The 10,075-nt window shown below is 38.4% G+C and overlaps 1 protein-coding gene across 1 annotated transcript in view; it reads right to left on the reverse strand.

The window, feature by feature from the left end:
- The window catches only part of gch1 (GTP cyclohydrolase 1), a 23,089-nt gene extending 13,439 nt beyond the window's left edge, over window positions 1–9,650 (reverse strand). The window contains exons 1-2 of the mRNA XM_007558800.2: window positions 9,132–9,650; window positions 3,471–3,580 (exon numbers count right to left, since the gene is read on the reverse strand). Of these exons, the coding sequence (XP_007558862.1) occupies window positions 3,471–3,580; window positions 9,132–9,489 (468 nt within the window). The 5' untranslated portion in view covers window positions 9,490–9,650. The remainder of the gene's footprint in view (window positions 1–3,470; window positions 3,581–9,131) is intronic.
- Window positions 9,651–10,075: the final 425 nt, after the last annotated feature.

Genomic DNA, 10,075 nt, shown 5'->3' on the forward strand with positions numbered 1-10,075 from the left:
AACCAACAGCATTGGATGACAAAAAGGGTTTTGAATTGAAAATGTTGCTTGTTAATAATTGTACTTAGTTACAGTTTAAACAGCGTATAAAGTACAAAGTGTCCTTGTAACAGATGCTGGTCAGAACTGGAGCAGAAGTTAGTGTAACTGCTGCCAATATTTTAGATTTGTAAATGACAAGTTTTGTTCAACTATTCAGGAGTGAAAGAGACTGAAACTGTGTAGAAAAGTGAGACTTTTTGCTGCTGCCATTCACTACTAGTATTTTTTTTACTGAGGAGGTTGCAAATATAAAGTATAAAAAATGCTGGTCAGAACTGGAGCAAAAATGATGTCTACTCCAATTTGTCCATAATTTCAGATTTATAATTTGTATTTTTAAATTGCAGGCAGACTGAACTCACCACACATCATTTTAAAATCCATCAGAAGGGATTTCATATTTCTCAGCATGGAAATGAGCTTCAGCATTGTATTCAAGTCTGAACTGAGAGGTAAAATGTAAAACTAATAAAAACCATTTGGTCATTATTTCGTAGGAATTACTGTTGAATTACTGCCGTTATTAGCGATGATTGCTGCAGATGAGACCAGATCCGGTGGAAAAGTCAAAAGAATCGGAGTCGGCGCATGAGAGCCGCTGTGAACGGCTGCAGGCTCCGACTCAAACACAAACATGCAATGAGCTTCACTTAAATGTCAGAAGCAATTTGTTGACTGAGAGGAGAAAGGGCAGCGGCAAAAACCATGCAGCGATCTCTCTTTTCCACGTCTTTCTTCTTCCTTCGCTCAGCTGCAGCGGTCTGATATAAACATCAAACAAAATGCTACTTCACTCAATTTATTTACGTTTACAAACACGATGACGAGGCTCTTTTTCAGCCACGTTTAGATCGGATCAGGTTGAAATAAACTTAGAAATTAGGAAAAGGATGAACAGAAAACCACACAATTTTTCTGTACATCTCATTCATTTGTTTTTTCTATACTTGACATTTTCTCATTAAGGTTTCTTTAAAAGAGAATGTGAGGACAGGAAATGGACAGTCTTCAAAATAAAAGCATGAATAGAAATGTCTAACTTTATGAAGAATTATCAGTTGATTCAAAACTTAAAATTTACAAAAACAGCTGAGTAAACAAACGCGTCAGAATTTATCTGGAAAAATTAATTCAGGGGAAGCGAAGCGCGCTAAATGTTTTCAGAGTTAGCAAAAAAAAAAAACAAAGGGCAAAGCAAAAACGACAGCAATAACTGTTGGTAGTAAACAAAGAAACAGAAGGAAAATTCAGCCAAAAACTCTGGAATTTGAGTTTGAAATCTTGGAATTGTGCTAGAAAAAAAAAAAGCGAAATTTTGAGAATCTCAGAAGATTTCTTGTTTTTTTCTAAAAGTATTTTTTGGAGTTTCAAAAAAAATTTTTTTAGAAATCAGAAATTTTAGAGTTTTTCTAGTAAATTTGCAACTTTTCAAAGTCAGAATTTTTTTAAATAAATCTTAGAAATGGTCTAGAATTTTTTTTTTTAAATTTCTGAGTCTTTTCAAGCAGATTTTCAACTTCTTAAAATTTTCTAGACAATAATTTGAAAAAATTACACTTTTTTCCCCAGAAAAAAGTGTAATTTTTTTTTTTTTTAAATTTCTAGCAAATTTTAAACTTTTCAAACTCAGGAATGTTTTTGTTTTTCCTACAAAATTTCAAAGATTTTTTGAGGAAATTTACTTTTTTTCCTTCCATCTTAATCCTAATTAGTGCCTAATTCTGTATCTTATTTTTGTGTAATGTTACCTCAAAGTTTATCACCTGCTCCTAGAACAGGTGATAAAATGTCTTTGCCAACTGCAAACAAATGACAACCTGCAATAAAACGCCTCAAACGGCTAAAAAAAAAACCCGGTGGCGCCGGCTGATGATGATGGGGTGAAGGATGAGGAGCTTTATAGACTTGAACAAATGTGTGTTTATGCGCTTCCCAGCCGTCACCAGACCCCATTGACAGCAGTGGAAAGAAAAGGATCAGCTGCAGTCGGCCATTGTTGTGAGCAGCAGGTGAAGATGGAGGGATGGAAAGCAGAAAGAAGCGGAGGATGAGGCGCTTCGTCAGGGTTTAGTGGACGGTAATGATGTGAAGGCTGAAGATAAACAGATCTCAGCTAATCTGATTGTTTCTCGTGTTCTGTGCTGCTCAGACCGGCGGCCTCCAGACAAACACAGAGTTGGGTTAAGATTAGCATCTGCTCAGATGTTTCTGTTTGAGACAAAGATTTTCTGTTCTGCACTTAAAGCAAAGCTCGCTAACTCAGCTTCCATTCATGAAGCCAGAGTGACACTCATACCTCCATGTTATAAAGGAGAACTATTATTCTTCCAGGTTAGGATAGGTCTATGGGCTACGCAGAACATGTTCATTACATTTTTGCACAAAATCATTCATAGATAATGAGATTTTATTCTGCTCCTTTGAAAATGAGCTTCTTTTAGGGCATCTTGTCACTTTAAATCCAAATAAACCGCTTCTGGCCACGCCCCCCAACTCAACGTTTACACTCGCACGAGAAAATGGCTGCAAACAGATGAGCAATTAAACAACCGTACATCTTTGAAAAGCAGAAGTGGAGCCTCCTGCACATCCAACAAGAACACATCAACTTTGGATAGTAAATCAACTAGACACTTGTCTTTTCCAGCAGCCATTGTGCAGCGCATACAATGGTAAAACCAGCTGACCAAACATGCTGGAGCTCAGTTTGGGTTGCTAGGTAACAGGGTTGGGCTTTGCTGGGGTTTGCTAGGCAACGGCAGTCCCTGTGGAATGTGACTTATCGGGAGGTTTTTGAAACATTTTCCAGACATCAAACGGCATTAACTGATTGTTAGAAAACGGCTGGGTGATTTTTTTATGCACTTGGGCTTTTTTCAGAAGCAGCTTAGACCCAAATCTGAAGCAAATCACTCAAACATGTGAAGTGTGAATTTTAATTTAGTTCCCCTTTAATGTTTTAACTTTTCCTTGCGGCTCACGCTTGTACCATCCTACATAACCCAAACGACTTTAAATCTGACAGAGCAGGTTTTATCCAAAATGTTCTGGGGTTTCAAATACATTTATGAAGGAAAGTCCATTTCCTGACTGAACATTAACAGACATCCTGCCTCATGTGAATGCCATGTTTTCTTGCCTTTCCCATTTTGAAGTGTTTTGGCTCAATGGGACGGTTTGTAGCACTGTTGGTTTTCAAAAAGAAGATGACGGGTTTGAATCTCCACTCAGGGTTTTTCTAAATGGAGTTTGATGCTCTCTGCACATGAGCGGGTTCTCTCTGGGTACTCCAGCTTCCTCCTACAGATCAGAAACATGGCTGCCAGGTTATTTTACTCAGGAGCGTACGGCTTCTCTGACCCAAAGTCCGCTGGAGAAAGGCTCTTCTAACCTCATGTTTCTGTTTGGAGTGTCAGCTGTCCGCTCACCCGGCCAAAGATGGGCACCAGGTGGTGCTCGCACATGGAGAACATGTCGATGTCTTTGACGATCACCATCTCGTCGTGGTCTTCGTCAAAGATCGCATCGTTCAGCACATCTGTGGACAAACAGGGGCAAAACATCAGGAAGACGTTTAATCAGCTTTGGTTTTGTTTTTGGTATTTGTAAAAATCAGCCCAGGTTCTGTTGGCAGGTTGTTTATTCTCTCCGACAGACATCGGTGTCTAATTAAGGCTCCGTTTTCACCTTCCCGGCGCCGGCTTATTGCGTTTTTTTTGTTCAATAAACAGTTTTATCTATACATGACGACACAGGCGGAGCTCACTACCGTCGCTGCTCTTTTTAATTTCCTGGCTGGATATCTGCTTGAGGCAGAGCGAACTGGAAAAGGTGAAGTCAGACAAACAGAACACACCGACTTGTTGCTTTACTTTCCAACGCTTTTCTCTGAGTGTAAACAGCACAGCAGGTAAACAGGTTTATATTTAACTGTTTAATTATAATTTTTAGGATATTTCCCAGTAATACGTTTTAATTCCTAAACCTTATTTTATCCTGTTCCTATGAGGATTTCAGTTCTGACAGGAAGGAGCTCCAGTAGCAGTCAGTTTTACAACAGTTCTGAAGAGGCCTCTGACAGAAGACTGTTGCTGTATGCCAACAGCTCAAGATCTGGGTAGCAGAGACAATATTTCACAATCAAATGTCCTCAGCTGTTAGCAAAAACTGCTAATCCACATCCTTTGCTTTTGCCTTTTCATTTTAAATCTTGGTTTGCGGTCGAATGTCACCGTACGTTTTGACTTTGGTCATCCTATTCATAAAACTTTAAAATAATTTTCAGCAAAACCAGATGGAAACACTGGAACTGAGGATTTTACCATTTGTAGTTTTACTCCAGTCAACTGGAAGGAAATGAAAATGTGTGATACAGATTGAGGGACAGTTGTCTTAATGGTTAGCACTAAAAAAAAAAATAGCTTAGCGGTTTAGTGTAAGCCTCCTGCTAAATTTTTTTTTGCGTTTAGTGGCTCAATGCTAACTTCTGCTTATTTTTAAGTGCTTAAGAGTTTAGCGTTAGCATAACTAAGATAGTTCTTTAGCTAATTAGTGGTTAGTGAAGCTAACTTTTTGGCTAGCTGTGCCTATTCAACTACAGACATATATAATCTATTACAAGCAGAGCGGCCATTTTGGAAAAATGTCCACCAGAAAAATGAAGCACAAGCTCAAGAAATTTTGATTTCTGTTGATCAAAATATGTAGATTATGATTTGACACCAAACACATTTAAATTGATAATTTTAGTGCAAAAATGTTTTTATGAATACCATGGAAGCCATCTTGAAAAATGCCCACCATCTTGAATTTTTCAGTAGATAAGGTTGTTTTTTTCCCAAAAGCAAGCCTCTGGGAACATATGCACCAAGTTATGATCTTGTATCTGCATGTGAAATAATAATAAATTATCTGCTGCACTATTTGTCTTTAACTCGTTGGTGAAAGTTGCGTCTCAGTCAGATTCGCGTCCTCTGGGGAAATGGCGTCAGGTCAATGGTGATTGGATAAATGACTCTGAAGTGGGCGTCAGTCAGGTTGGTGATGGAAAGAAAAGGTGTTTATCGGGTAATGGGAGCGTTACTCACAATCAGCCATCTGCTGCACACAAGCAGACAAACACCAGCTGAACGGAGCAGGAACAATTACCCATTCATTCCCATTCATTCCCGCTCAAACAGCGAAACACGTCGGGTTTTATGTGCTCCATTTATGAGTCAGATTTTTATCAATGGTGTAACCCAATCAGGGAAGTGTCTGCTTGGGTCTAAATTTGTTTCAGAGAAGGGCAGCGAGTCCAAACAAGCAGCCAGAACCAAACAGAAGTCTGTCTGGTCATTGCGTCACAGATTCAGTCCCGGGTCAACGATCCGCTCTGACGACAGCCGATGTTTGAACATCAAATCTCACCAACTTCCTCTATATTTACACACAGAGGACTCAGATTAACCTAAGCTTTAAATATGTTAAAGTTCTTATTGTGAACAAGAATATAAAAACATATTTACTTTTCATTAATCTCTCATTTTAAATAAATGTAAAAAAACAATCATATAAATAAGAGTTAAAGGTGTTTATTTATTCTTTCCAGTGTGTTAGTGGAAGTGAGGGAAACCCCTTTTATTTATTGGCAAGATAATTGTTTCATTATTTTTATTTTTTACAAATATTCTACAAAACAAAAAACATCTTGGACTTTAAAATTAAACCAAACAAAATGCATTTTATTGGGATTTTATGTGATAAACCACACAAAACTGCTAAAAAAAACAAAACAACCTCCAAAATATTGCCAAATATTTTGGTGGAGTTTCCAGTGCAAATACTTAAGTGCACTTAGTGTAAGAAAACTAACTTACAAATAACTTTAGGAAAGACACAAGAGCTTGTTTTAAGTGAATAAATCCTTAATATTTCTGAAAAAACTAGTTCCACTGGCAGATTATTTCACTAATAATAAATTTGTCCAATTTTATAAGTGAAATAATTTTCCAACCATTACTTTTTAAAATAAATATTAAGGCGTTATTGAGTTAAAACAACCTCAGATGTCTTAATGAAAAGTTACTTGTAAGTTAGTTTGCTTGAAATAAGGCAAAACGAAAATATTTTCACAAAATACTTGGTAAGATTTTATGTTTTTGCAGGGAAGGATCATAAATATAAATTCTGAAGTAAAATAAACTTTGTTCTAATTTTCTCACTAATAATATGTTTTGTCAGGAAACGTATTAAACCATTAATCTGATAAAATCCAGAGAAATTTATTAATATTTTGCATTTAGAATATTTTTATTTTTCTATGTATTGTTCTATTTTAGCTGAATTTTCCTCTTTAAGTCCTGCAGCTGAAACAGGAGGATTTAACCTTTGACCAAACATCAGAACGTGACGTTTTACATAAAAACAATCTTCAGAAACATCTCTGCGTGTTTTCAGTTGTTCTTTACCTCCCAACAAGAGGGGAGGCTCCAGCCGCAGCCTATCAGCAGGAAGGAGGTGCGCCGCCTCCATCTTGATGACAGCGGACAAACGCAGCCATCATTACCTGCATCACCTTCTGACCCGTCCAAGAGCCGCTTCAGGCTTTCAGGTGACATGAGACAGGAAAAAAAAGAATCACCTGCTTTTCTTGCAGCGCATATTTCCAGCCAACGCATTCCTTTCTTTATAGCTTCTAAACACACAACAACCCCCCACCCATGACAGCAAAACTACGTCCAGATGGGGCTGTGAGGGGGCAGATCCCCAACTCCAGCCACTCCGTAGAGCACTGAGAAGTCCTCCCAGTTGGACCCAACAACCCCGGCCCGATGCCGTTACTCTGCAAAAACACCAAATAATACCACGTTTTTGGTCCAGTTCCTAGTGCAAATATCTTAGTACACTTGAAATAAGGCAAAAGTAAGTAGCTTTTAAGGAAGACATAGGGGCTGGTTTTAAGTCAATAATTTATTAATATTGATGAAAAAGTTATTGTAATATGGGAAACATGTTTTATTATTTTGCCAGTGGAACTAGAAGTTTTCCATCAATATAAAATAATTATTTATCCTAAAACAACTTCTTATATCCTCTGAAATGTTACTTGTAAGTTAGTTTTCCTTTATTTCAGGTATTTCCACGAGAAACGGGACTAAAACCACCTGGTAATATTTTGTGTTTGCAGTGTTTAAGCCAGAGCTGGACAATAAACCAAAATATACTGCAATGGACAATCAATACCAATAGATAATACATCAGATCTGATAGAATATTCAAAATATAAATTATTCACTAAACTCCAATCCAGAACCGCACAGCATTCTGGGAAACGTAGGAATACTGTCAGAGTTTGTTTAGAAAGTCCGGTTCGAACTCTGGTCCGTCTACAAACCTCGGTCTCGGTTCGGTTGAGCTCTGGTGCCAAACGAATCGGAGACTGCTCCAAAAACAGGAAGCGGACTGCAGCCCAGGGAATTCTGGGTAAATTAAGCCTAACAAAGCGCTAGTCTATGGGAGAAATGTACAGAAGAGGATTAGGGCCACTGGAAAAAGATTTTTTTTTAAAAAAACAGTTCTGACTTTAATCTCAGAATCCTGAGATTAAAGTCTGAATTTTTTATTTTCCCAGTGGCCCTAATCCTTTTCTGTAGAAATATCTCTTTTTCCAAAGAGAAAATAAAAATGTTACAACCGCCAAAATCTGACGAGATTTTGGCAGTTTCGTTTACATTTCGTGAAGAAGGAAGTTGCGCTTAATGTCTTCTTCAGTGATTCTTGGTGCAGCGCCCCCACAGGCGAGGAGGGGAACAGGTTTGTCAAAAGGTCTGGGTCCGTTTTGAGAACTGCAGCAGCTGAAAATGTAGCAAATGTTGCAGTTTTGTTCCCCGATCGAACCGAATCTACCAGATTATCAGGTGTGAAAACAGCAGGAGTCTGGATTTTATTGCATCTCATTCATGCCAACATTTGTAACTCAGTCGTCAGAGTGAAGTGGTTAAAATTGTATGTTTTTCTCAATCCTTTGAGTTCAGTAGTTTTAATCGAGCTGAAAAAGGATTAAAACACAAAAGAAACAAAGCTAAGTAATTATGGAGCAGAGGGTGGATTTAGGTTGAAATTCATCTAATCTGATTAAGAACTCAGACTTTTGCTCAAGTTTTGTTGTTATTTCACAAGACTTAACAGGAATTTATTGTAATGCACTAAGCACATTTTACATAATGCATAGAGAGTACATTTAAATAAAAATCAGCTTTAACAACAGGAACTCAAGGCTGCGCTGATGGGTTTCAGCAGACCAGTTTGTTTAGTGTTATATGGCTGAGAGGCTTTTCCCCCAAATCAAACAACCGTTTCATTGATTCAGGGGAAAGTCTCTCATAGGTCAACTGAAGCGTTTTTGGAAGAGGACGTCCATTATACTTTATTAAACTCTTATTAACTGAATTAAACCCACATTACTGACAGATTCACACTGAAAGCAATCTTTATTTTTATTTTTTTGCTTTTAAGATAACTAGAATTTAATTTGCTCTTGTCTAATCTCTGAATATTCTGTCTGAAAATATATTTAAGCTATATTTAATTACAATTATGATTAGACAGAACAAAATCTCAGATCTTAAATTTACTTTATGACTATACATAATTTAATGGTATATTTTTTTAAATTTACGTTTCAGATATCTTGAATTGAAGTCTCCATAGAAATCAGTGGTAATTATGACGTCGTTTATCCTAGTCAGAATAATTTAAGATCTCTCAAATTATATGTCAAAACGGTCTGCCTTAGCCATAAATCAATTAACACCTGAAGTGGAACTGAAGTGCAGTTGATTTTATGTTACAACGGCATGCCATAGGGCACTCGATCACATTTTAGCTCCACACTCTTCCATTCATCTCTGCTCACAAACACTAAATGGGTCATTAAGTGATCATGAAAAACAAAAATGACCAAATTATGACGCATCTCACATATTAAGTGATTTTTTATCTAGTTGAAGAGTTTTTCAGAGCTGCTTCACACCTGTTGCTGCTTCACACCTGGCAGGACAAATCCCGGACTCCTCTGAGTAGCTCTGTGGGTTTTAAAACAAACTCACCGATAATTTTCTCCTGGTATCCCTTGGTGAAGAACTGCATGGCGGTGGCGGCCCTCCAGGGAGTCTTCAGGAGCCCCTGCCGCTGCGGGTCCTCCCCGAGCCCCCGCAGGATGGTGGTGTAGGCAGCGGCCAGCGACGGCAGGCTCATCTCGTTGTCCTCCAGGCTGCGGGTCCGCTCCTCCTTCCAGCTCTCCATCACCGAGCTGGTCGCCCGGTGGGAGCCGGGCTCCGCCGCCGGCGAGGCGACCGCCGGCCGCTTCACCATCCCGTCAAAGTGTCCGTTGAGGACGGCGCCGCCGTCCGCGGGGGAGTCCTTCCTGTCTCCCGAGCTGTACTTCGTCTTTTTAGAGTGCTCCATCCCGCTTTCTGCTTCCTTAAGATCCGCCCGTTTAACCAGTTTCTTTTCTTTTCTTTTCTTTTTAACCAGATGCGAGCTCAGAACCTGACGAACCAGTCAGGACCAGTTCTGGAGTTTAACAGATGGGCGTTCCAGCTGAGAAAGTGAACCGCTCAGCTTCAGCACCGGATTTATAATGGCCGGATAATCCAGGGAGCGGTCCTATTGGCTGAGGAGATTAGGAGGGGGAGGAGCTAACACATTCGTCATCACTAAGGTTCTTAGAAAAACATTTAAAAAAAACTAATTTCAGTTTCAAGTCAAAAATCTTTGCTTTGTGAAACTCAGAATTTGTCACTTTTTATAATGACTTTTAAAACCTAAAATGTTATTTATTCTAGAAGATGTTGGAGATTAATCTTTCCAAACAAATTTTTGTCTTTTCAAGGGGAAATTTCCGAGTTTTTTTCTAGAAAATGGAGATTAATCTAAAATTTCTGAGTTTTCCATAATTTTCTTGACTTCTAAAATATCAAATTTTCTTGATTATTTTCTAGTAAATGTTGGAGATTAATCTCAGAATGTTAGTTTTTTCGAGCAAATTTTT

This window comes from Poecilia formosa, unplaced genomic scaffold (genome assembly GCF_000485575.1).
Source record: "Poecilia formosa unplaced genomic scaffold, Poecilia_formosa-5.1.2 Scaffold99, whole genome shotgun sequence".
NCBI classification, from domain to species: Eukaryota; Metazoa; Chordata; class Actinopteri; order Cyprinodontiformes; family Poeciliidae; genus Poecilia; species Poecilia formosa.